This window comes from Hemiscyllium ocellatum, chromosome 5 (assembly GCF_020745735.1).
Source record: "Hemiscyllium ocellatum isolate sHemOce1 chromosome 5, sHemOce1.pat.X.cur, whole genome shotgun sequence".
NCBI classification, from domain to species: Eukaryota; Metazoa; Chordata; class Chondrichthyes; order Orectolobiformes; family Hemiscylliidae; genus Hemiscyllium; species Hemiscyllium ocellatum.
This window is the reverse complement of record NC_083405.1, coordinates 37,883,526-37,911,395: the sequence shown is the minus strand read 5'-3', so window position 1 is coordinate 37,911,395 and position 27,870 is coordinate 37,883,526. Positions and strand designations below refer to the sequence as shown.

Below are 27,870 nucleotides of genomic sequence, written 5' to 3'. Positions count from 1 at the left end.
AGGATCACTTGACCCAAACTGCTTTCTCTCCACAGAGTCTGCTAGGCCTGTTGAGTTTTTCTTTCAGCAGTTTCTGATTTTGTTTCATCGATTTAAGAGATCAGCTCGTGCTGGGGCTTCCAGGTCCAAATGTTTATACAGGCCCAAAATAGGTTTCATTTAGAAAAACCTGATCACACTGGATGGACCAGTGTGAACCACTAGTAACTGTGGGCACGAAGCTAGGACTGAAGTCTGGGCCACTGACTCTATGAATACTAAATTGTGTATCACTGGTATCTCAGCTTTTTTTTCTGGGGAATCTGATAGCCCGTCTCTGGATGTTGCTTAAATCAATACATTCCTCTGGCGCCCAGAGGGGAAGTTAAATACAGGCTCCGTGGGAACTGAATCTATTTGGAAAATTGTCTCCCGAAGGATACAGTTAATCTGATAATATACAACACAACATATATTTAAATTCTAGATGAAAAGGTATGCATCTTGTAGACATTGTAACAAGGTTGATGCTCAAAGTTATATATTGAGTATATCAATGTTAATTTGTGTTCTCTATGTCATATGCTATTGGTCCATCCATGGAGAACCCCAAGTAAAAGGATACTTTTTCAATGCTTTGGCCACTCCTCAGTTTGCCCAGGTATACAGGACGCACAGGAATTTTGATTTTCTCAGTGCTGCCAAACTCAACGTACACTTTGTTATCTTCCCCTGTTCTACCATTCAAACGAAGAAGCAGCTTTTTGACTTCGTCTGTTTTCCAGATTTCTCCAGATTGCCATAAAGTATTCAGTTGTGGCACCTTACTGAAGAACTGATCGATTTTTGCTTTGTGAACAAATCTGTTCAAGCCCTCTTTCTTGCCAAGATAGAAATGTGCAACAGGATGTTTGGAACGACTCATTCGTCCATAACGCCCTCTAAATGACTGTTTGATTGCATTATCATACTTAAGAAGGAATCTGGAATCTTCATTAATTTCATTATAATTTGTTGGCCAAAATAGTAAGGAAACCAAGAAATATGGGTCAACGTGTCCATAATCGAACCCGACATCTTGCAGAACCTGCTTCAGAAGTTCTCTAAGTTTATTATAAGTTTCGATTTTTTTGGACTTTGGTTTAACACAGTTCAGTACAATGGTAGCCAATATAAAATTTTGTTTGTATCTTGTTAATGGAGGTGCTGATTTCTGAAGGAGAAATTCATATTTGCTGACGATTTCTTCCACTCTTGATCCAATTTCATGATTGTTTGTAAGGAACTCAAGCAGACCAGCGAAACGGTCCGCTTTTTGGGACTCCAAAAACTTCTTGCATTCTTCCAACTCAAGTGGCAGGCTGAGCTTTGGCCTGTTTTTCCTTGCATCCCTCATTTCAATGTATGATGAACAGAATATTTTGGTGTATTTTGAAAAACAATCTGAAACTTTTCTGCGAATTTTAAATTCCGCTATTTCTCTCTCAATATTTTTTGTTTTGAAATGGACGAAGTAGTCTTCAAAAAAGTCAAAGGCTGTTTTCATAGTGATCTGGAGATTAATCACGTATCGGTTGTATTCTCCGACCACTGAACATAACTCCTCATCTTTCTCGTTTATCTTTTCAATGTGCTCAAGATTCAAGTTACCTGAAAGTAAATCCCTTAATTTCATTTCACCAATGTCGTTATTTCCACTGAAGAATGGTATCATCCTAAGGATATCCATAACACACAAAGCAACTTCAATCTCTCCTAAATAACCAGAAGTGTTGTACACATCATATTTCCGTTTAGAACTTGGTGTTACCCATTCAAGACTGCTCTCTCCTTTTTTTCCTGTCAGTTGCTGAGATTCTCTGAAAGCATTTGAAGCAGATTGTGCAAGATCCAGGAACTCCCTCAACTGTTGAGGAGTCACCTCAGTTTGTTTTGCAATCTCAACACACTCCATTCTGTATTTTAACTTGCTTTTGAATACTTGGCCTAATGTATCAGCAACGTAAGAATTATCTCTTGCCCGCTCCTTAGCTTTAGTCGCCCAGTGAAGTGCTGAATCATAGTCCTTTGCTATCAGATAGAAATGCCTTGCCAGAACCTGGGAAATGAAGGGATTCTGGTCAAACCTGCTTGATGCTTCTGTCAAAACATTCACAACCTGATTATTTCCTTCCTCACTCTGTAATGCTTCAATTAAAGGGGAGAACAAAGTATCAGCTTCATCACCATGCTCTTTCCGTTGTCTGGTAATCAACAAGCTCCAAGTGTCTTGTAGCAGTTTTTCTTTTCCAATGCTACGTCGAAGAAATATGTCTTGACTGAGCAGTTTCAAAACAATCTCACTCTTGGAAAGCTTGTAATATTGCTTCAATTCATCCAAGCAACGGTGTGCAATCAAGGGGTGGATGATTCGAATTCCCTCATATCTTCCATACTCTTCCACTTCTACGCGAATTAGAAGGTTGCAGTAAGTGCCCATTGCATCCTCAAACTTTTCTGGTCCCCAGAAAGATGTTTTGACCTGTCCTAATCCCAGAAATTCTTCACATTTTGAAACTGACATTGAAGAATCTTTCACGTACCAATTCAGCAAGGCCAAGATTGAAATCAGCTGTCCTTGCTTGCTCTGAGTATTCAAGTCCTTCAAACTGTTGTGTACCACATTTTCGATGTACTTTTTGTCAAAGTTACTCTTCATAATCATGAAGGAGTAGAAGTTTTCAGGTTTTGAGTGTTGTTCCTCAATTTCCTCAAGCTTTAGTTTAAACGATCGTTGCTCTTTAAAGGACAGCTCATGTTTGAGAGCAACACTATCCAAAACACTCTTTTTTGAACTTCTGACTGGATCCTGGGATCTCATACAGTTTAGAATGATGACCAGAGGCCACTCAAACCGTAGGCCTTTCTCTGCAACTATAGCCTGAATTGAGTTCTGTAACACATGCACATTTTCTAATTCTTCAAAGTCATCCACCAGCAGTAATACTGGTAAGTATTCTGAGTTAGCTGCTACTTGATAAGTGACTAGATGAATGACTTGCTTCCCAATTTCCACAAAGTCTTCTTTACTGTTTTTCAACACGGCACACCTGAATTTCTTCCTCGATTCCCATAAAAAATGCATGGCTAAAGTTGTCCCACCACAGCCTGGATGATGAAATAAATTGATAATCTTCACACACATGGCAGAAGATGATTTTGCATTAATCAATTCTTTGAGGTTAGCGTAACTGTCTCGTTTGATAAAAGGAACTTTTGTGTCAAAGTAGAAGTTCCACCAGGATGCTTTGCCACCCCGGTAAAACTGCTCCTCTTTGGATTTTTGAAACGCCTTAAAACGATTTGGATCATTTTCTATTTCAGTGCCCTCACATTCATTTTCACACAAGATTTCGAGTGCAGTCAAGAGCTCTTCCTCTTTTTTCTGGAGGATAACAGAGGCTGAAGTTGCAGAGGGTAAGAATCGTTTTGTCGACCGCGTAACGGATTTCAATTTTAGAACAGTAGCATTGACTTCATCAAGGCTCAAGGCAGAAACACATCTCTCTGTAAGTTCGTACGATTCACATGTGCACAGCATGAGGTCCTTCCATCGCAAGAACGTTTGGTCACTTTCACAAATACACAATATGTCTTCTGTCCCTTTCAGTTCCTGAAAAAATGAACAGAAGGTTTCAAGAAATGGATCTTTTGGATCATCTACTTTAGACAGGATCAGAAAAACTACCAGAAATTTCCCTTTTGGCATGATGTCTACTCGGCACAGAAATGAAACCAATTTCCTGACATCTGCAGCTCGTTCTTTATACCACATTTTGGGGATTAATGGCTTATAGTTCTGATCATCAAGGTCTGACCTTCCATTACAAAATATCCAGCTTGTTTGCTTGTACAGGTTCAGTTGTTCAATCTTTTCAGTAACTGCTGTATCAATATCTTGGAAGTGACTAGGGAAATGGAGATTTGCAGCTCTATCTTCACGATATGACTTACACACCCCACTGGCTAGAGACTCAGGATCAAATTCAAGCACACAAAACAAATTCATTTCCTTCAGAAACTCAAAATTGTATGTTTGAGTTTGCTGGGATTTGTTTGTCACTAATATGTACCACTGGTAATAGGATGTGTCCATCATTTCTGAGCCACCCGTAATCATCCTGATCAGCTTGTATCCCTCCTGTTTCTTTGTCTGCCTTTGTGGTTTTCCTTCAGCACTTTTCCTTTTATCGTCTAAGGTTTTTAACGTCTCCGTGTGGAATTGTCTGTATTCTGCCTCCCTTTCTGTGAGATTCTTATTTCTCAGAATATCCCTGGAGCTACCTCCATCACGTATGAAGAGATGTTTTTCTTTACTTTTCATCCATTTCCCATTGACCTTATTCATCATGTAAATATGATACAGTATGGACTCACAAATCCTGATGCTTGGCACAATATCGACTTCAATTACAAATTTTTCTGACAGTGTTTGATTTGAGTTCAACACCTCCACAAATCGAGGTGGTCTAATGCATAACTTTGCGTGCTCAATCTTTTCTTTCTCAAAATACTGAGCAAAATTGTTAGAAATATGGTCAATATATTTAGCTGGATTGTCCACAGACACACCTATAATCTCACCATGTTCATATCCAGAACCTGTATCTCCTACCCCAAAGTGGATGGTCCCATTCGTTCTGCTATTCATGCATGCAGCTGAGAATCTAAAAACTTCATTGCTAAATTTCTTCCTCATATCATCCTCTGTCGCATCTCCTGTTAAATTAAATAGCTTAAACTCATGTACTGGGTCAATTAGATTGGAGGGTCCAGTTTCAGGACACAGAGTAGAATTTTCTATGTATCGTGTGCCTACATGGCGTTCATCGAATGGATATGGTTCACATCTTAGTTTTGACTTTGTAACAGGTTGTATTTTTGCAGACGGCTGCTGTGAACACTCCTGCCTTTTTATCTCATCTTCCTCGGGTTTTGTTGAAGTGGCCAAGTTAACGTGCATTTCTGTGTCTGCTGGACAATTAATGGTACAGTGATCGGGTTCAGTTTTGTCTTGTCTCTTCTTAATGTTGTGTTTTGCTTGTGAAAAATTCTTTGCGAGTTCAGTAGAATCTGTTTTAGTGCTCTGAGATTCTGATTCATTATTGGTAACTGCCTTACAACCTGAACTATTTGCTCCTGAAGATGAGGATCGTTCTGAACAGATTTGTTCATCATTAGTGCAGGCTGCAAGCTTTGCTTCCGACTTTGAGCCCTTGATGAATTCATCTCGCTTCCGTATTATCAATGTCGCTGGTCCACCCTTTATGCCCAAATCACGTAAGTCCTCTTTAGTAAGTTCTTTCAACACCACTCCACTGACATCTTCATTGTATAGTATGTCAGCATATTCCTGATCAAGGTTCAGACTAATCACCCAGTCCTTCACATGCTTTTTTGTCCATTTTGCTAAGTTGTCTGGTAAATCACAGAGTCCACTCATGTTCCAATCTTCACCTTTAATAGAAATAAAAATTGTTGGATTATTTATTGCACCAAAGGCTGTGTCTTATTTTATCATGTTATTATTTAGCTGTCACACTAATATTGCGAGGTCAGGACAAAATCTAAGTTGAAAAATGGAGCAAAGTGAGACATGCAAGTAGACCCTGTAAGTACCTTCTCTTTTGGCAAACAAGACATTTCTAATCGGTTCTTTTATGTTTTTCCTTGATTCCTACCTTTTTTTTGTGGAAGTTGCAGCAGAAGATGTGGAGAAAACACAGGAAAACTATTGCCAAGGCACTTCTAGCTCAACAATGCAAAGTATGGATTGTAGAAGGAAAGGTGTTCAGAGGAGGTCAATGCTTTTAGCTTCAGGTCAGATGGACAAGAGGTGGTGCAATGAATTTTAATTTCAATGTCATGGGAATGACAGAAAAGAATGTAGGATGTCATTTGCAAGTAAATATAAGAAATGAAGAGAACAATGATTGTAATGCTGTCATTAAAACAAGAGCCAATACAGCCATGTGATGCTATAGAGTGGCACAACTGGAATTGGACCATTATGACTGATTTGCAACTGGGGTCAATCACAACTCACAGGATAGAACCGGCTATTAGTCGAAGTGGAGTTGTATCGCCACTCAACCTAACTACCTGGAATGGGATTTTGGAGCCGCATCTGCTGACTTGATGGTAATGCTCCAACTAAACCATGTCTGCCTGTGGCTGAAGTTACACGAAGGATTCCATCACATGAAAAGTTTATTGACCCTCTCTCCCATTAGAAGTACAGCAATTCCCTGATTAATTGCATTTCAGAGAAATGTATCTTTAAATGAAACAATGTCAAAGGAATCAGATTGTCCCAAAATATTCAAGGTTATGTTAGGTTATGTGGGAATGAACTTGTCAACATATATTTAATATTTTACCCTGCAACTTATAATCCTGAATATTATTGCATTCCTATTTGTAAATGAAACAGGATATATTTATAAATATAAAAGAAATAAGCTCTAACTACATACATCTCACTCGTCCTCTCTCCCACACACTCCTATACTCACTTGATTCATACAAAGTCAGAAGTCACATGACACGAGATTATAGTCCAACAAGTTTATTTGAAATCACAAGCTTTCAGAGCACTGCCCCTTTGTTAGATGAAGTCACTTCAAGTTTACACCAATCCTCCTAAGAGCATCCCACAAAGAACTATCCCTACCCCGTAACCCTGCGTTTCCCATGGCTAATTAATCTAACATGCACATCCCTGGACATTATGGGCAATGTAGCATGGCCAATCTATCTAACCTGTACATCTTTGGACTATAGGAGGAAACCCATGCTAGCATAGGAGAATTTGTAAATTCCACACAATTGCCCAAGGCTGGAATCGAGCCTGGGTCCCTGGCACTGTGAGGCATCAGTGCTAACCACTATTTGAAATTCAAAAGTTGCCCATTTGTAACAATGATCGGCAAATTTCTTTCTCTCCCAGGTGGTCATAGTTCTTTGGAACTCTCTTCCTGAAAAGATGGTGGAAGCAGAATCCAAAAGATTTCTAAGGGTATAAATAGATAGTTCTTATTAAGCAAAGGGTTAAAGGTTATCAATGATAGATAGGCAAGTGGATTTGAGGTTACAATATGATCAACCATTATATTCTTGAATGGCAGAGCAAAATTGAGGGGCTTGAATGGTTTCTATCCACAGGTATAGTGTTGCAATTTGTAATGTCATAATACTACAGAGGGGGGTCAGTTAGCTAGTTTGTGATGCAGAGTGATTCCAACAGCATGGGTTCAATTCCCGCACCACTTGAGGTTACATGAACCTTTCCTGTCAAAAGGTGAAGTCACATGGTATCAGGGGTAAGCTGGCAAGATGGATACAGAACTGGCTGAGTCATGGAAGCCGTGGAAGGATGCTTTTCAGAATGGAGACTGTGGCTAGTGGTATTCCACAGGGATCAGTGCTGGGACCTCTGCTACATGATCTACATAAATGATTTGAGGAAAATGTAGCGGGGTGAATTTGTAAGTTTGTGGATGATAAAAAGATTGGTGGAGTTGCGGATAGTGAGGAGGATTGTCAGAGGATACAGCAGGATATAGATCAGTTGGAGACATGGGCAGGAAAATGGCAGATGGAGTTTGATCTGGACAAATGTGAGGTGATGCATTTTGGAAATTATACAGCAAATGGCAGAATCCTTAGGAGTATTGATATACAGGGCGATCTGGGTGTGCAGGTCCACAGATCACTGAAGGTGACAGAAACAGGTGAATAAGGTAGGAATTTCAAATAGTGACCCCAATCCTAGATCAGCCCATACCTCAAGTAAAAAATGAGGTCTGCAGATGCTGGAGATCACAGCTGCAAATGTGTTGCTGGTCAAAGCACAGCAGGTTAGGCAGCATCTCAGGAATAGAGAATTCGACGTTTCGAGCATAAGCCCTGATGAGGGCTTATGCTCGAAACGTCGAATTCTCTATTCCTGAGATGCTGCCTAACCTGCTGTGCTTTGACCAGCAACACATTTGCAGCCCATACCTCATATGAGGTACTATTATGTAGTCTGTGACTTTCCTGAGTTCTTCTCTCCCTTGCACATTCTGATTTAATGCTGCTTCTGGAACGTTGTTTTGTTCTTTATTGTGAAGATTGTAAGGGTGGCACAGTGGCTCAGTGGTTAGCACTGATGCTTCACAGTGCCAGGGACCCAGGCTCGATTCCAGCCTCGAGCAATTGCGTGGCACAGGCTTGGAGGGCCAAAGAATCTGTTTCTGTGCTGTATTATTGTTGTTCTTTGTCAAGTGTGGTGGAGTGACCATTAAGTTAAAACACACCAGCCATTGCTCTCTAATGAGAGCTAGCCCAATGGTTAAGTAGGAATATGGCAACTTAACCCCTAATACCACAGTAGTTAATTCTGTCAAACAAATTTCTGATTGACATTCCAGCACCTCACTGATGGCCCTGTCTCAATAGCCCTTTCTCAACAGCTCATTAACTACTGAGAGTTTTTTTCTTATGAATTCCCCATCATATTTACTATCTCTAGGAATCTTTGTCATACTTAAATTCTTCAATTTCCTTTGTTTTCTGAGGATTAGTCATTAATTCTGTGGTTTGCACGATGGTAATTTACTAATTAACACTCATCATTTAGTGTTAGGCCTATATTCTGCCATGTTTTCAGAGCCTCCCTAACTCTACAATCATGCTTCTCCTTTGCAAAATCATGCATGAGATTATTATCCATATAGTTAGGCGTTGTCCTCTGGATTACTTCAGGTGCAGATTCTAGGTCAAAGAGCTGCTCGCTGAAGCAGTAACAATCGAAAATGATTGCTGGCACACTTTGCTTCAGAATGCTTTCTGATTTGGGTCTACAAATTGTCCAGACTGACTTCTTCCATTGTGCCCAGACTTTCTTTGCAAAATTTGACCTGATTCTGATTCTGGATCTCGCCCAGCCTCACAAACTGCTCCTTTCACAACGAGTAAATCCTTCTTTACTTGTATTAGATATTACTTCATCTACTGCCCCAGCAACCATGTGGTCCCACACTAATTCATCTTCTACATTCCAACTGCACAATTTACTGCTAACTAGTCATGGTAGTTGATAAGGAAATCAGTGGACTCCCCCGGTCTCTGCCTCTTTATTAAATTTAGCCCATTCAATGATCAGGTTTCACAGATATTAAATCTTGATAAGGCAGAACTTCCTGTTAAGACAATTAAATTCTCATCCAGCCCTTGACTGGTCAGTATCTGCAATGACTCCAGTTACAATGTGTTGACACAATTTTTCTGCTCTTTTGTGTCCATTCTCACCCCCTCCCCCTCCCCCTCACACCCCTCCCCATCACACTCCCTCCCCCTCCTACTTACACCCTCTCCCACTCACACACTCACCCTCTCCTCTCATGCCCTCTCTCCCTTCCCTCACACCCTCTCCCCTTACACCCTCTCCTATTCACACCCTCTCCCTCTCACAACCCCTGCACTCACACCCTCATCCTCTCCCCTCACATCCTCTCTCCCTTCCGTCACACCATCTTCCCCTCACACCTTCTTCCCCTCACACCCGCTCCCTCTGACACCCTGTCCCTCTCCCCCTCACAATCTCACCCACTCACACATTGTTGCCCTCACACCCCCTCCACTCACACCCTCACCCCTTCCCCTCACACCCCCTCCCCTCACACTCTCCCACTCACCCTCTTCCCCTCTCACCAGCACCCTCTGACACCTTCTCCCTCTCCCCCTCACATCCTCTCCCACTCACAACCCCTCCCACTCACAACACCTCCCACTATCTCCCCCTCGTACCCTCCACCCTCACAACCTACCTCCCCGACAACCTTTCCCCCTTACACCCTCTCCCTAAAACTCCCTCCCTCACTCTCACCCCTCCCAGTCTCCCCCTCCTTTTTCTCTCTAGCTCACCCTGTCTCTGTCAGCCTGACACAAGAGACACCAGGACAGAAATCCTGAAGTTAAGTGTACACACTGGCCCTATTTTATCTGCGACATTAAAGTGAAATGTCTTAAAACAGGGCAACTTTATGCAGGTACTTACTGTGTCCACCAGAAAAATGGGAGCTCACTCATGAATCTTGATCTTAGGGTCCTCGCCTCCAATCTTGATGGAAAAACATAACATAATTATCCACTGATAATGCAGGAAATGCAGCCAAAAAATGGGGTCACAGTCCCTGAAATAACCTCTTATAAATACTACTGTACCTGCTGAGTACACCCAGAGTTTTTTTTTTATTTTAGATTCCCACCATTCTCCTTTCTGATTAATGCCTATTTCCATAATGGGATAAGAAATACCCATGAGAAATATCTCTGGTTCAACTGCCTGCAAACCTGGATACCTTATTACATGATGCTTTACAAACTTACTGACTCATAATGTGACAACACGCTTCCAAAATAACTCTCCAAGGTTTAAGTGAAACCTCTGAGATTTGTGAGCAACTGGAAAAAAAATCCCAGTTGTGCACAGCTTGATATTTGCTTTCTTATTGGTTCAAAAGCAACATCTACCTTCCACCAGACAGGTTCACAATCAGGTCAGACAGCATCCGAGGAGCAGGAGAATCAACGTTTCCAACATAAGCCTCTCATCAGGAAGGGCTTCTGCTCAAAATGTCGATTCTCCTGCTTCTCGGATGCTGCCTGACCTGCTGTGCTGTTCCAGCACCACACTCTCGACTCTGATCTCCAGCATCTGCAGTCCTCACTTTCTCCAGGTTCACAATCACCCAAACAAAAGATTATATAATTCAGGTGGATTCCATGGTCCTTTGTTGGACTCTTTACTTACTCTTTCACCATCAGCATCTTCTCTACATGCTCAACCTCATTCACTATAATCTGATTACGACTTAAAAAATATAAAAGTACGTTGTGATTTGATTTGATTTAATGTATTGTTGACACACGTACCAAGATACAGTGAAAAGTATTGTTTTGGGTACTTTCCAGACAAATCATACCTAACATAAGGACAGCAGGGTAACAGAACAGAATGCAGAATATAGTGTTACACTACAAAGAAGATGCAGAGAAAGATCAACTCTAAGATATCAGAGATCCATTCATAAGTCTGATAACTGCAGGGAAGAAGCTGTTTCTGAATCTGATCTTTTGTGTTTTCAGGCTTTTGTATCTTCTGCTCAATGGAACAGTGTGGAAAACCAAGGGCTGCAAGATACTCAGGGATGAGATAGAAATGTTCATTTCTCAGCTCATTTGCATACATAGTCAGCATTTTTTGTCAACATCTGAATTTCAAAAACTGTTTGATTGAACCATGGTGTAGACTATAAACTACAGTATATATTTTCTAAACATGAATAGATAGTATCACAAATGATACAAAAGGTAAGCAAATAATTTATAGCAAAACATATACCAGAATGTGCAAGAATAATAATACTTCCTGGGGGATGGGTAGCCAGTGGGCACAAGTGTAAGGTAGTTGGCACATAGACTGAAGATGAGGAGAATCGTTTGGAACACATCCTACCCAAAAGGGTGGTGGAAGAAGGTTTAGTTGTAATTTCCAAAAGGGAATTGGATATATACCTGAAGAAGAAATATTGTCCAAGGCTAAATAGAAAGGTCAAGAAAGTGGCACCAATATTTTGGATAGGTCAAACAGCTCAGAAAAGTGAATGGGTTGTGCAAAAAATAGTCAGGTCCAAATTGCGATGGTCTGAAGGTAGTCTGGAGTCCATGGGGGATTAGTCAATTACATAGGTAGGTGCTGAGGAAGGAGATATGGCTGCAGTAGGACGTGGTTGAAGAGCTTCAGGGCAGAGGAGATGACCTGGGGGAGGGCAGTGGGAGAGAGACTCACTGAGATTCTTGTGGAGGGAGGAGGAGAACTACTTCAAGGTAGGCATCCTTGGAAGAGGCTTCGCAGTACAATTTTCAGCAACTAGGAGAAAGTCAGGACCACAGAGTTGAAAAATGTGGCGCTGGAAAAACACAGCAAGTTAGGCAGCATACGAAGAGCAGGAGAGTTGACGTTTTGGGCATGAGCCTTCACCTGAGCTTTTGATCTTCTTGCTTAATAACTATATATGGGGCTTACAGTCATACTTTTTTCTTTCATACTCCTGTGAAACCTCTGGAATGACTCATTATGTTGAAGGTGCTATACAATACAGGCAGTTCCTGGGATATGAACAGGTTCTGTTCTGGAGTCTGTTTGGATATCAATTTGTACACAAGCCACAATACAATGCAGGATAATATAAAGGAAATGTTCATGAAAATGGAAATCGTTTTTATGCTGGCTATTTAAAATTATACCTCTGTATGAGATCACATTCATTAGAACAAGAATTCATAAGTTGGGCGTTTTGTAAATCAAGTTCCACCCTGCTGTTAAAAAAGATGCATCTTTGGGAAATGTAAATGGGAAACATAGTTATTACCAAAGTCACCATTGAAGACAGAACCAAAGGAAAACCAGAACAGGGTAAAGCCTACGATCTGAAATCATTACACCAGCGAGTGGAAGGCTTCAGAATGCTTAATGAAAAGCTGCTGTTCCTCAAGCTTACATTGAGCTACATTAGGGCAGTATAGAAGGCCATGGAGAGACAGGTCAGGGTGGGAAAGGGATGAGGGATTCAATGGACATGTGGTCACTCTAGTTGGCTGAATACAGATGCTTCGCAAAGTGACCACACAAACTGCTTTGGTCTCTTCAATATAGAAGTACCTGCATTTTGAGGAGCAAATACAGAGTCATACACTGAAAGAAATATAAGCTAATCACCAGGAAGTATTTGGGGCCTTGAATGGTGAGGAAAGTGGGATGAAAGGGTGAGTCTTGGAACTCCTGTGCATGTACGGACCTGTGCTGTAGGAATGGGAGGAGTACTGAGCTGGTGGTGAAATGGACTGGACATCCTGGAGGGAACAGCCCCTTCGGGATGCTGACAGGGATTGTCGTAGAGTCATAGAGATGTACAGCACAGAAACAGACCCCTCAGTCCAACTCGTCCATGCTGTCCAGACATTCTAAAGTAATCTAGTCCCACCTGCCAACACCCGGCCCATATCCCTCTAACCCTTCCGATTCATATATCCATCCAGATGTCTTTCAAATGCTGTAATTGTACTAGCTTCCACCATTTCCTCTGGCAGCTCATTCTATACATGCACCACCCTCTGCGTAAAAGGGTTTTCCCTTAGGTCTCTTTTATATTTTTCCTTTCTGAACCTAAACCTGTGCCCTCTAGTTCTGCATTCACCCACCCCAGGGAAAAGACCCTATCCATGCCCCTCATGATCTTATAAACCTCTAGAAGGTCACCCCTCAGCCTTCGATGCTCCAGGGAAAACAGCCCCAGCCTATTCAGCCTCTCCCTGTCACTCAAACCTGGCATCATTCTTGTAAATCTTTTTTGAACCGTTTCAGATTTCATAACATCCTTCTAACAGGAAGGAAACCAGAATTGCAGGCAATATTCCAAAAGTGGCCTAACCAATGTCCTGCATCATGACTTCCCAACTCCTGTACTCAGTGCTCTGACAAATAAAGGAAAACATACCAAACACCTTCCTCACTAACCTATCTATCTGCACTCCACTTTCAAGGAATTATGAACCTGTACTTTTGTTTAGCAACATTCCCCAAGACCTTACCATTAAGTGCATAAGTCCTGTTCTGATTTGTTTTTCCAAAATGCATTTATCTAAATTAAACTCCATCTGCCACTCCTCAGCCTATTGGCCCATCTGATCAAGATCCCATTGTAATATGAGAGAGCCTTCTTTGCTGTCCACTACACCTCCAATTTTGGTGTCATCTGCAAACTTACTAACTGTACCTCCTATGTTCACAACCAAATTATTTATCTAAATGATGAAAAGTGGTGTTGACATTGCACAGGAGGTGGCAGAACTAAGGAAAGATAGTCTGTGGAATGTTGAGACTGGTGAGGTTGAAAGCAACCATGTCTCTTGCAACGTTGATTAGATCCAGTCTATTTATCTCCATTTATGCCACTAATTTGTCTATCATGTTGGGAACATTTCATGGATTCTGACAAAATTCACTTTTTAAATTTTTAATTATTTTTCTTGATTTGTCTTTACTGATGCACTATGACCATTTCTTCTTCCTAACTGCAGTAAAATCCCCGTTATCAGTATCCCAAGTATCCAGAATTCTCATTCAACTGGCATCCAGGATAAGAAAGGAGAATTCCGGATGCTTGGAACCTGGATAATGGGGACTCTGCTACCTTTAAAACACATCTTATGGCAGCAACAAATTGAGTTATACCTGCTGCCCGTGGTACTCCCCATGCAACTTGCAGATTCAATTCACCATCAGCCCTTATACCCCACACCAGCCAGGTACCGGAGGGTTTACTGTTCATGTCTTTATCCAAGATGTTGCACTGCTTCACGACCTTGACTTTGCTCGTTATATTTTACATGTTTGCCCACACATGAGCCCTCCCAGCATTTTTACTTTCAAGCTCTGAACGCAGTAGCTCATTGGGGTAATTCACAGTGTTCCTCGTCCAGTTTAAGTGGGGAAGCAGTCAGGAATCATCTGTTACATGTTCCATTATCATCCTTTAGTACCTTGCAGAATCTTTCTGACAGACATTTAACTTCTCCTGCCTTCCACCCTAGCATAGACCTTCCATTTAATTCTATCCTTCCTTGCCCTCTTTCAAAGTGTATTCTGGTCTAATCCAGCACCCATAAACCTATCGATAATCTTTGTCACAGCTTTTGCTACTTTGTTACTATTGAAGAACGAAATGTTTCAGGTACAGTTTAGGCACTTTCCTATTAGAGGGAAAGACAGGAAGAACATAGTGTCATAGAGATGAACAGCACGGAAACAGATCCTTCGGTCCAACTCGTCCATGCCGACCAGATATCCCAACCCAATCTAGTCCCACCTGCCAGCACCTGGTCCATATTCCTCCAAACCCTTCCTATTCATATACCCATCCAAATGCCTTTTAAATATTGTAATCGTACCAGCCTCCACCACTTCCTCTGGCAGCTCATTCCATACACATACTACCCTCTGCATGAAAAGGTTGACCCTTAGGTCCCTTTTATATCTTTCCCCTCTCATCCTAAACCCATGCACTCTAGTTCTGGACTGTCCCACCCCAGGGAAAAGACTTTGTCTATATGTCCTACCCACGCCCCTCATAATTTTGTAAACCTCTATAAGGTCACCCCTCAGCCTCCAACACTCCAAAGAAAACAGTCCCAGCCTGTTCAGCCTCTCCCTATAGCTCAAATCCTCCAACCCTGGCAACATCTTTGTAAATCTTTTCTGAACCCTTTCAAGTTTCACAACATCTTTCTGATAGGAAGGTGACCAGAATTGCGCGCAATATTCCAACAATGTCCTGTACAGCTGCAACATTACGTCCCAACTCCTGTACTCAATACTCTGACCAATAAAGGAAAGCATACCGAACGCCTTCTTCACTATCCTATCTACCTGCGACTCCACTTTCAAGGCACTATGAACCTGTACTCCAAGGTCCCTTTGTCCAGCAACACTCCCTGGGACCTTACCATTAAATGTCTAAGTCCTGCTAAGATTTTGAGTTACTTTCTATTTTAACTTCCTCATTTTATCACTCTGCCCATATTATTGCCTCCCAACTTACTGTACTTGGTCTGTGCTGTTTAAAGAAGTCATTGTTGTGCCTTAATCAGACTTTTATTTTCACTCAGTCACATTCTTTATCTCCCTCTTTATCCAAGGAGCATTGTCTTTGGCATCTCCACCTGTTAGAATGTATCTAACCTGTACCTGAAGCATTTCTTGATTTAAGATCCCCCATCATTCAATTACACTTATTCCTGTCAAACATAAATTACATTTATCCTGTTTTAAGTCAGCTCTTATCCAATTAAATTTACCAAATTAGAAGTTCTACTTCAGAATGTTCTTTGCTTTTCTCTGTTACTAATCTAAACCTCTTGATATAATGATTGCCTTTGCCCTAGTGTTCTCCTACAGACGATTAGTCCACTTGGTCCACCTCATTCCCAAACCCATAATGCCGCATTTCTTGTTGGACCGAGAATGTATTTATCAAAGAAATTCTCCTGAATATATTTCAGAAATAACTCCCTCTCATTTTCCTTTACTGTACAATCATTTCAATTGATATCTGGGTAATTAAAGACCCCAATATCACTGGTCTATAATCTTCTGTAGTTGCTTTGCAGTTTTGCCCCTCCACTTTTCTACCCTTATTCTGAAGTTTATCTATCCTGTTGGGTTATCCATCCCCAGATCTGAATTGCAACTCTGACTAATTAGGTTTTGTAACAAAAACAGAAATATCTGGAGACACTTAGCAGGCCCGACTCTTTGACTCCGAACATTAACTCTGCTTCTCTCTCCGCAGATGCTGCCAGATCTGCTGAGTTTCTCCAGCAATTTCTAAGTTTTTTTGTTTCAGATCTCCAGATCCACAGTACTTTGCCTTATTCAAATAAATTATGTCTTTTTCCCCTGAAACACATCATATCTTTTGAACTATAAAATTGTTGCTGGTACAGTAATTATATTGTAAGATACAACAAGTGAAAGACATTCTTTAAATGTACACTGAGTGTTTAATTGTGCTGGAACACAATTGGCAAGGGGGTTGCAATATTTAAATTTGCATTCTGTAAGTAAACAAACAATCCAGAAAAGGATTTGCATCTAGTTTCATACAGTTTGGGATCCAATTATCAAAAATATCTTCCTTAAATCATGACTGCCATCTCCCTTTTACTCTTCCATGTCTTTTCCCAACACTTCATATTCTCAAATGTGAAGAACCCTGTCCTCAGCATCTTTAATGTGACATAAGCATTGTGCCTCACCCCGTTGTCCTTTCATCCCTTTGTTTCCCAAGAATCTTGGCCTGGAACGTTTTCAAATGCTCTGTTTCCACCACCTTTTTAGGAAGTGAGTTCCAAAGATTCACGCCCCCGTCACATGCCCGAAAAGAAAAATTCACGATCTGTCCATTTTAAATGGAAAACACACTACTTTTAATCAATGAGCCTCATTCCATGTTCCTCCACAACGGGAAATATCATTTTGTGATAATATTATGTCTTTAACAGGGATATTGTGTCCTGGCTGTTTTTGAGGAGAGGGTTTAAGACAGAGATGTGACAATGCTGCTCCTTTAACAAGGATATTCTGTCCTTTTTTTTCAAGCAGGGTCCTAAAGGCAGAGGTTCCAATATGTCTGGAAATATCTACTGGAAAAAGCTTTTAAGTTTTTTTTAAACTCTTGTACAATGAAAGGGGAGAGGGCAGTTCCCCCAATTCAGGTTGTGGTTTTAGAAATTTGTTTTGTTTGCAGCTGGGAACCCAGAGAAGCAGGCAAAAGTGAGGACTGCAGATATTGGTGATCAGAGTCAAGATTAGAGTGGTGCTGGAAAAGCCCAGCAGGTCAGGCAGCATGCGAGGAGCAGAAAAATCAACGTCTCAGGCAAAAGCCCTTCATCAGGACGGGCTCCTGCCTGAAACATCGATTTTCCTGCTCCTCAGATGCTGCCTCACCTGCTGTGCTTTTCCAGCACCACTCTAATCTTAACCCTGAGAAGCATTTTGATGCTGATCTTCTCTTTCTCTGACATCTCACCTGTAAGAACCTGTGTTTCATTTTACCTAGTTTTGCAAAGGGGGTGTTTATGGGGATGTTGAAAGTACTTGGAACAGTGACATTAAGTTGCAATAGAGTTGATTAGGTTTTCAGATAGGTTAAGTTACTCTAAATTCAATTCTCTTTTGTTTGTGTTTCATTCAATAGCCTGTAAATAAATTTGATTTTGTTTGAAACTGAGTGGTTGGGCCAGCTGCATCTCTCCTGGAACATCCACCTTACACCTATTAAAAACAACTAGCAAAGTTAGAGTCTGGGCTACCTTAGAGACATAGAGATGTACAGCATGGAAACAGACCATCGGTCCAACTCATCCATGCTGACTAGATACACCAACCCAATCTAGTCCCACCTGCCAGCACCCAGCCCATATCACCCCAAACCCTCCCTATTCATATACCCATCCAGATGACTTTTGAATGCTGCAATTGTACCAGCCTCCACTACATCCTCTGGCAGCTCATTCCATACACATACCACCCTCTGTGTGAAAGGGTTGCCCCTCAGGTCTCTTTTATATCTTTCCCCTCTCGCCCTAAACCTATGCCCTCTAGTTCAGGACTCCTCCACCCCAGGGAAAAGACTTTGCTTATTTATCTTATTCATGCCCCACATGATTTTATAAACCTCTGTAAGATCACCCCTCAGCCTCCGATGCTCCAGGGAAAACAGCCCCAGCCTGTTCAGCCTCTCCCTATAGCTCAAATCCTCCAACCCTGGCAATATCCTTGTAAGTCTTTTCTGAACCCTTTCAAGTTTCACAACATGCTTCCGATTGGAAGGAGACCAGAATTGCACACAATATTCCAACAGTCGCCTAACCAGTGTCCTGTACAGCCGCAACATGACATCCCGACTCCTGTACTCAATACTCTGACCAATAAAGGAAAGCATACCAAACGCCTTCTTCACTGCCCTATCTACGTGGCTCCTCATTCAAGGAGCTATGAACCTATACTCCAAGGTCTCTTTGTTCAGCAACACACCCTAGGACCTCACCCTTAATGTATAAATTCTGCTAAGATTCGCTTTCCCAAAATGCAGCAGCTCGCATTTATCTGAATTAAACTCCATCCGCCACTTCTCAGCCCATTGGCCCATCTGATCATGATCCTGTTGTAATCTGAGGTAACCTTCTTCGCTGTCCACTGCACCTCCAATTTTGGTGTCATCTGCAAACTTACTAACTTTACCTTTTATGCTTGCATCCAAATCATTTATATAATGATGAAAAGTTTTGGACCCAGCACCGATCCTTGTGGCACTCCAATGGTCACAGGTCTCCAGTCTGAAAAACAATCCTCCAGTACCACTCTCTGTGTTCTACCTTTGAGCAAGTTCTGTATCCAAATGGCTAGTTCTCCCTGTATTCCATGAGATTTAACCTTGCTAATCAGTCTCCCGTGGATAACCTTGTCAAATGCCTTACTGAAGTCCATGTAGATCACGTCCACTGCTCTGCCCTCATCAATCCTCTTTGTTACTTCTTCAAAAAACTCAATCAGGTTTGTGAGACATGATTTCCCCACACACAAAGCAATGTTGACTATCCCTAATCAGTCCTTGCCTTTTCCAAACACGTGCAAATCCTGTCCTTCAGGATTTCCTCCAACAACTTGCCTACTACCGACATCAGGCTCACTGGTCTATAGTTCCCTGTCTTGTCCTTCCCATATTTCTTAAACAGTGGCACCACGTTAGCCAACCTCCAGTTGTCCAGTACCTTACCTGTGACTATCAATGATACAAATATCTCAGCAAGAAGCCCAGCAATCACTTCTCTTGCTTCCCACAGAGTTCTAGGGTACACCTGATCATGTCCTGGGGATGTATCCACCTTTATGCATTTCAAGACATCCAGCATTTCCTCCTCAGTAATATGGACATTTTTCAAGATATCAACATCTATTTCCCTACATTTTAACATCTTTTATATCCTTTTCCACAGTAAATACTGATGCAAACTACTAATTTAGTATCTCCCCCATCTCCTGCAGTTCCACTCAAAGGCCGTCTTGTTGATCTTCGAGGGGCCCTATCCTGTCCCTAGTTACCTTTTTGTCCTTAATGTATTTGTAAAGACCTTTTGGATTCTCATTAACTCTATTTGCCAAAGCTATTTCATGTCCCCTTTTTGCCCTCTTGATTTCCCTCTTAGGTATACTCCGACTGCTTTTATATTCTTCTAAGGATTCATTTGATCTCTCCTGTCTATACCTGACATATGCTTCCTTCTTTTTCTTAACCAAACTCTCAATTTCTTTAGTGATTCAGCATTCCCTATACCTACCAGCTTTCCCTTTCACCCTGACAGGAATATACTTTCTCTGGATTCTCATTATCTCATTTCTGATGGCTTCCCATTTTCCAGCTGTACCTTTACCTGTGAACATCTGCCCCCAGTCAGCTTTTGAACGGCCTTGCTTAATACTGTCAAAGTTAGCCTTCCTCCAATTTAGAACTTCAACTTTTAGATCTGGTCCATCCTTTTCCATCACTATTTGAAAACTATTAGAATTATGGTCACTGGCCCCAAAGTGCTCCCCCACTGACACCTCAGTCACCTGCCCTGCCTTATTTCACAAGAGGAAGTCAGGTTTTGCATCTTCTTTAGTAGATACATCCACATACTGAATCAGAAAAATTTCTTGTACACATTTAACAAACTCCTCTCCATCTAAACCCTTAACACTATGGCAGTCCCAGTCGATGTTTGGAAAGTTAAAATCCCCTACCATAACCACCCTATTATTCTTACAGATAACCAAAACCTCCTTACAAATTTGTTTCTCAATTTCCCTCTGACTATTAGGGGATCTATAATACAATCCCAATAAGGTGATCATCCCTTCCTTATTTTCAGTTCAACTCAAATCACTTCCCTGGATGTAGTTCTGGGAATATCCTCCCTCAGCACAGCTGCAATGCTATCCCTAATCAAAAATGCCACCCCCACCCCCATCTCTCTTGCCTCCCTTTCTATCCTTCCTGTAGCATTTGCATCCTGGAACATTAAACTGCCGGTCCTGTCTATCCCTGAGCCATGTTTCTGTAATTGCTACGATATCCCAGTCCCATGTTCCTAACCATACTCTGAGTTCATCTGCCTTCCCTGTTAGGCCCCTTGCATTGAAATAAATGCAGTTTAATTTATCAGTCCTACCTTGTTCTCTGCATTGTCCCTGCCTGCCCTGACTGTTTGACTCACTTCTGTTCTCAACTGTACCAGTCTCAGATTGATCTACCTGGGTCCCACCCCACTTCCTTACTCGTTTAAATCCTCCTGAGCAGCTCTAGCAAGTCTCCCTGCCAGTATATTAATCCCCTTCCAATTCAGGTGCAATCCGTCCTTTTTGTACGGGTCACTTCTACCCAGAAGAGATTCCAATGATCCAAAAATGTGAATCCTTCTCCCACACACCAGCTCCTCGGCCATGCATTCATCTGTTCTATCATCCTATTCTATCATCCTATTCTGTTCTATCATCACTAGCTTGTAGCATTGGGGGAAATCCAGATATTACTACTCTCGAGGAGCTCCTTTTTAAATTCCTGCCTAATTCTCTATATTCTCCCTTCAGAATCTCATCCTTTTGCTTTCCTATGTCATTAGTTCCAATATGGACAATGACCTCCTGCTGGTCTCTCTCCACTTTGAGAACATTCTGCACCCTCTCTGAGACATCCTTGATCCTGGCACCAGGGAGGCAACCAACCATTCTGCTTTTTTCCTGCTGGCCACAGAAACGTCTGTCAGTGCCTCAGACTAGAGAGTCCCCTAACACAATTGATCTTTTGGAACCCAACATAGCCCTCATTGCATTAGAGCCAGTCTCAATACCAGAAACTTGGCTGTTTGTGCTACATTCCCCTGAGAATCCATCACCCCCTACATTTTCCAAAACAGCATACCTGCTTGAAATGGGGACAGCCACAAAAAGCCCCAACACTACCTGCCTACCTCGCTTACCTTTCCTGGAATTAACCCATCTTTGTGACTGTTTCTGAAACTTTTTTCCCTTCCTATAACTGCCATCCATCACATACTGCTGCTCTTGTAAATTCCTCATTGCCTCTAACTGTCTCTCCAACCGATCCATTCGATCTGATAGGATTCACAACCAACCACATTTATTGCAGATATAATCCTCAGTAACACGTAAACTCTCCCTAAACTGCCACATCTGACAAGAAGAGCATATCATTCTACTAAAGGCCATTTTTGCTTCTTCCAATCTACAGATCCAGACAATAGCACCGTCTTATTCTTCTACACAACACTGCTCCAGGCTAACTGAATACTTATGACTTATATTTTAAAGTTTAATCAAGAGACATTTCTCAATAAAACATATAATCCAGAACAAACTGACTCTACTCACTATACAGACTTTCTGTAGGCCACACCTAAAAACATTCACTTATCTGTTTCTGTGCTGTGACCTCTCCCAAATAAATTCCTCTAAGATTAGTTGTGACAATTGCAAAGGTGTTGGAATTGGCAAAAAACACTGAAGGTGGCGATACCTGTGTCCGTGAGGAAAGGGAAGGTAATTCTGGCAATTGCACAGAATTTACGGTTGCCAGGAATGTAATCGGAATCTTTGGAAATGGCAAAAATTTAATTTGAAAATGAAGCAGCTTGAACATGAAAATACAATGAAACAGTTTAAATGATGATTAAAAGTAAAGGGAAATGTAAAAGAAAGGACGACCCCAGCAAAAGAAAGATAGAAAGAGAGAGAAGAAAGGGAGAAAGAGTAGTAGGGAAGGGGTGTACTGCACCTTCCAAACTCTGCTTCAATATCCCAGCAATTGGTATTGCAAAACTAAAACTAAACATCCTGGCTCTATGGGAGGGGGGCTTGACCCAACCCATTCATTCTGTTTCTATTGTTCTATTGTTTAAAATAAAAGCCCAAGGTTTCACAAGCTCTTTACTTTATTGAATTCAAATAGACATCTCAGTGCCTCCATCTTAAAACTTCTCTTCAAAAAAAAGGACAAAATACACCTCTTAAAGCCATAGTATTGTCACACTTTCCACAACAACTACATTATGTCAATTCCCTTCAGGATCTCAAACATTTCAATTAAATCCTCTCATACTCTTCTCAACTTCAGCAGATACAAGCCCAACCTTTCATAGAACATAAAACATTACAGCACAGTACAGGCCCTTTGGCCCTCAATGTTGCACTGCCCTGTGAAACCAATCTGAAGCCCATCTGACCTACACCATTCCATTCTCATCCATGCCTATCCAATGACCATTTCATTGCCCATAAAGTTGGCGAGTTTACAACTGCTGTAAGCAGTGTGCTCCACATTCCACTACTCTCTGAGTAAAGAAACTACCTCTGACGTCTGTCCTAAATCTATCACCCCTCAATTTATAGCTATGCCTCCTCATGCTAGCCATCACCATCCTAGGAAAAAGGCCTTCACTGTCCACCTGATCTAACCCTTTGATTATTTTATATGTCTCAATTAAGTCACCTCTCAACCTTCTTCTCTCTAACGAAAACAACCACAAGTGCCTCAACCTTTCCTCATAAGATCTTCCCTCCATACCAGGCAATATCCTAGTAAATCTCCTCAGAATCCTTTCTAAAGCTTTCACATCCTTCCTATAATGCAGTTACCAGCACTGCACACAACACTCCAAGTGTGGCCGCACCAGAGTTTTGTACAGCTGCCTCGCATGATCTCATGGCTCCAAAACTCATTCCCTCTACTAATAAAACCTAACACACCATATGCCTTCTTAACAGCCCTGTCATCCTGAGATATACATAGACACTGAGATCTCTCTGCTCATTTACACTACCAAGAATCTTGCCCTTCATCCAGTACTCTGCATTCCTGTTGCTCCTTCCAAAGTGAATTACCTCACACTTTTCTACATTAATTTCCATTTGCCACCTCTCAGCCCAGCCCTGTGGCTTATCGATGTTCCTCTGTAACCGACAACATCTTTCGTCACTATCCACAACTGTGCGGACCTTAGTGTCATCCGCATATTTACTAACCCATCCTTCTACACCCTCATCCAGGTCCTTTATAAAAATGATAAACAGCAGTGGCATCAAAACAGACCCTTGCGGTACCCCACTAGCGACTGAACTTCGGGATGAACATTTCCCATCAACTACCGTCCTCTGTCTTCTTTCAGGTCGCCAATTTCTGATCCAAACCGCTAAATCACCCTCAATCCTATGGCTCTGTATTTTGTGCAGTAGCCTACCATGCAGAACCTTATCACATGCCTTACTGAAATCCATATACACCACATCAACAGCTTTACCCTCATCCACCTGTCTGGTCACCTTTCAAAGAACTCAATAAGGTTTGTGAGGCACAACCTACCCTTCACAAAACCGTGCTGACTATCCCTAATCAACTTATTCCTATCGAGATGATTATAAATCCTATCTCATATAACCTTTTCCAACTCTTTACCCACAACTAAAGTAAGGCTCACTGGTCTATAATTACCAGGGTTGTCTCTCTATCCCTTCTTGATCAAGGGAACAACATTTGCTATCCTCCAGTCTTCTGGCACTATTCCTATAGACATTGACGATATAAAGGTCAAAGCCAAAGGCTCGGCACTCTCCACCCTGGCTTCCCAGAGAATCCCAGGATAAATCCTGGCCCAGGGGATTTAACTATTTTCACATTTTCCAGAGTTTCTAACACCTCCTCCTTGTGAACCTCAATCCCATCTAGTCTAATAGCCTGTATCTCAGTATGCTCCTCGACAAAATTATCATTTTCTAGTGTGAATACGGATGAAAAATATTCATTTAGTGCTTCCCCTATCTTCTCTGACTCCACGTACAACATCCCACTACTATCCTTGATTGATCCTAATCTTACTGTAGTCATTCTTTTATCCCTTATATACCTATTGAAAGCTTTAGGGTTTTCCTTGATCCTATCCACCAACAACTTCTCATGTCCCCTCCTCGCTCATCTTAGCTCTCTCTTTAGGTAGTTCCTAGCTACCTTGTAACTCTGAAGCACCCTAACTGAGTCATCACATCTCATCTTAACAAAAACCCTCTTCTTCCTCTTGACAAGAGGTTCAACTTCCTTAGTAAACCACGGCTCCCGCACTCGACAACTTCCTCCTTGTCTGACAGACATATACTTATCAAGGACCCGCAGTAGCTGTTCCTTGAATAAGCTCCACACTTCTATTGTGCCCATCCCCTGCAGTTTCCTTCCCCATCCTTTCCCCAGTAGACAACATTCCATTCCAGATATTAGTCTGGTAAATATTCTCTGAACTATATCCAATGCATTTACATCCTTCTTTAAATAAGGAGGGCAAAAACGAATGCAATACTCCAGATGTGGTCTTACCAATGTAAATGAAGCATAACTTAGATCACTGCTTTTCTTGATCTAGATTAAGGACCCAATTTCCACATCTGCAGATGCCACAAAATTTGGAAGTGCTGTGAACCCAGGAGGACAGTGACAGACCTCGAGAGGATGTAAACAAGCTGGTTGAATGGGTGGAGATGTGGTGGAGAGAAATTAATACCTGGAGGTATGATGTAATACAAGGAAGAACAAGGATTCAATTCTAAAAAACAGATGCAGAAGGAGCGGAACCTATGAACAAATCATTAAAGGTGGCAGAAATGACTAGATTTTATTCAGTGTTTATGAGTGGAGGTGTTGAAAATTGAGAAACAGAGGATTCCGATTTAAAGGGACTGATAAAAGAACAAAAGACGACATGAATAATTCATTATTTTAACCATGCTGGGTTTAGCATAACTAGAATACATTGCTTGTAGCAAATTCAATGTGGCTTTCAAAAGTAACTTGGACCTGAAGATTTGGCGGGCCATTGGGAGAATACTAAAGTGCCCTTGTGGAGAGCTGACATAATAATGAATGCTCAATGGCCTCCTTTAATGCTTTTAGTACTTCATGGAGGAGGTACTTTGGGACAGATTTCCAATTCTGAACCTGGCAGTGATAGAGCAGTCACTCATTATACGCCTGCCCAACTTTCCTTTCATTGATGTCCATTTTTTGGGAAAATGCATGTGTATAATAGAATTACTGTCCAGCAGATAATGTAAAATTGCAACTCTTCATTTCCAGTGTTATAAAATCATAGAGATGTCCAGCACAGAAACAGACCCTTCCATCCAACTTGTCCATGCCGACCAGATATCCTAAATTAATCTAATCTCATTTGCCAGTTGTTGGCCCATATCTCTTTGAACTCTTCCTATCGATGTACCCATTCAGATGTCTTTTAGATGTCGTAACCGTACCAGCCTCCACCACTTCCTCTGGCAGCTCATTCCATACCTGTAGCACCCTCTGTGTGAAAAGGTTGCCCCTCAGGTCTCTTTTATGTCTTTCCCCTCTCATCCTAAACCTATGCCCTCTAGTTCTGGACTCCCCCACCCCAGGGAAAAGACTTTGCCTATTTATCTTATCGATGCCCCTCATGATTTTAATAAACCTCTATAAGATCACCCCCCAGCCTCTGACATTCCAGGGAAAACAGCCCCAGCCTGTTCAGCCTCTCCCTATAGCTCAAACCCTCCAACCCTGGCAACATCCTTATAAATCTTTTGTGAACTATTTCAAGTTACGTATTAGTTGTTTTTTTTAACGTAAACCTGATTTGATCCCAAAGATAAGTGCAGGTAAGAATAGAACAGAAACAAAATAGTTGGGGGAAAACACTGTACTTGATCCCAGCCTTTGATTCAACAACAGCACTAACCACATGGCAATGTATGGCTACAACAATATTTTAAATAAAGACAAACAATTGCAAATGTCAGAAATCTGAAACAAACACAGACACTGCTGGAGAAACTCAGCAAGTCTGGCAACAGCTGAGGAGAGAGAAAAACACACTTGACGTTTGGAGTCTGAGAGTTCTGAGGAACAGTAATACTGGATTCAAAACATTAACTGTTTCTCTCTCCACCAATGCTGCCAAGACCTGCTGAGTTTCTCCAGATATTTCAAAATAAACTTGTACATGATAATCAAATAGTTATAATTCCTCTTGTCACTCAAAAGCACTTTCACTAGGGAGAGAACATTGGTTGTCTGCTTGAGGTGGCACCACTCTCGAAGCGTGGGGCAAAGTTCCTCCATCAGTTCCACAGTTGGTACATAGACTGAACTGCAGCATTGGCCTTGTTATTTTTAAAAATATATGTATTATTCATAAAAAGATCTTTGCATATGTACATAGTCACAAATGCAGTTCGATTCTGTACACCAACATATCAAGGAAAGAAAAAAAAGAGTTTGGCTCTATCCTAACAAACCAAGGGCATCTCTTACTTTTAACAGACTTCATTTACGTGCATTTGAGGAACCAGGAGGGTCCAATAACTGAACGGACCCCTCCCTTTAACTTCAGCAGGAAGATCTCAGCCAGTGGTCTTTCCCCACTGCGCCTTGGCGGCAGCTTCCCTCACAATCTTGCCCTGTCTCACTGTCTACCCAATACACACACACATACACAGAGTCAGCCTCTTCCACATCCTCGACTGCTGTAGGAAGCCACCGCCAGTCAACATTTGAGTGCATTTAACCTGCAGTTCCTGGGTTGCCATAGCAATTGAAGACAAACAAATCAGTGGGTTTTCAAAAGAAATGGCATTTGGCGTTTGACATCCACATTTTAAACAAAGCAGAATTGCTCAGCGCCTGGGTTTAGTTGAAACGGGGAATGAATACTTGAGGACTGTGCTTTCCTCGGGATGGCTATTCTTTCAGGAAACTAAATGGAGACCAAATCGAAACTCAGTCTCCGAGCTGACAGATCCTCATGCTATACATTACTCCCTCTGGCCAGCCCCAAAAAGCAAATCAAGTAAGCTAAAATTAAAGCCAAAAAGAAATGTATTGTTTGAAACACCGAGCTGACAAGGTGGGTGATGATGATGAAGGAGATGAATAAGTGCACACCGTTGCAGATAAGGGTGATGGTAGTTGCAGTTCCCTGGATTACTTACCAATAGCAGATGTTCCTCTGGCTGCCAGCTCTCCCTGAGGTTCTCACTGTGCCGCTGGGTTACCAGCTCACAGCATCCTCAGTCTCTCCCACCGACTGGTAAAGCCTCGCTGGAGGATTGGGGGTGGGGGAAATAAAGACCGGGTTTGGTGGCAGTGAAGTGAGGAGATACTGCTAGTG

At 41.7% G+C, this 27,870-nt stretch overlaps 1 protein-coding gene and 1 long non-coding RNA gene across 3 annotated transcripts in view; one reads left to right on the top strand and one right to left on the bottom strand.

The window, feature by feature from the left end:
- LOC132815664 (uncharacterized) overlaps window positions 1-27,870 on the top strand; it is a 472,009-nt gene that overhangs the window by 288,413 nt on the left and 155,726 nt on the right. The window lies entirely within an intron of this gene.
- Window positions 485-27,835, bottom strand: LOC132815662 (sterile alpha motif domain-containing protein 9-like). The gene is made up of 3 exons (XM_060824662.1): window positions 27,692-27,835; window positions 10,061-10,123; window positions 485-5,475 (listed from the first exon to the last, which is right to left on the bottom strand). Exon 3 carries the CDS (start codon window positions 5,459-5,461, stop codon window positions 539-541), a length of 4,923 nt encoding a protein of 1,640 aa, XP_060680645.1. The 5' UTR covers window positions 5,462-5,475; window positions 10,061-10,123; window positions 27,692-27,835; the 3' UTR covers window positions 485-538.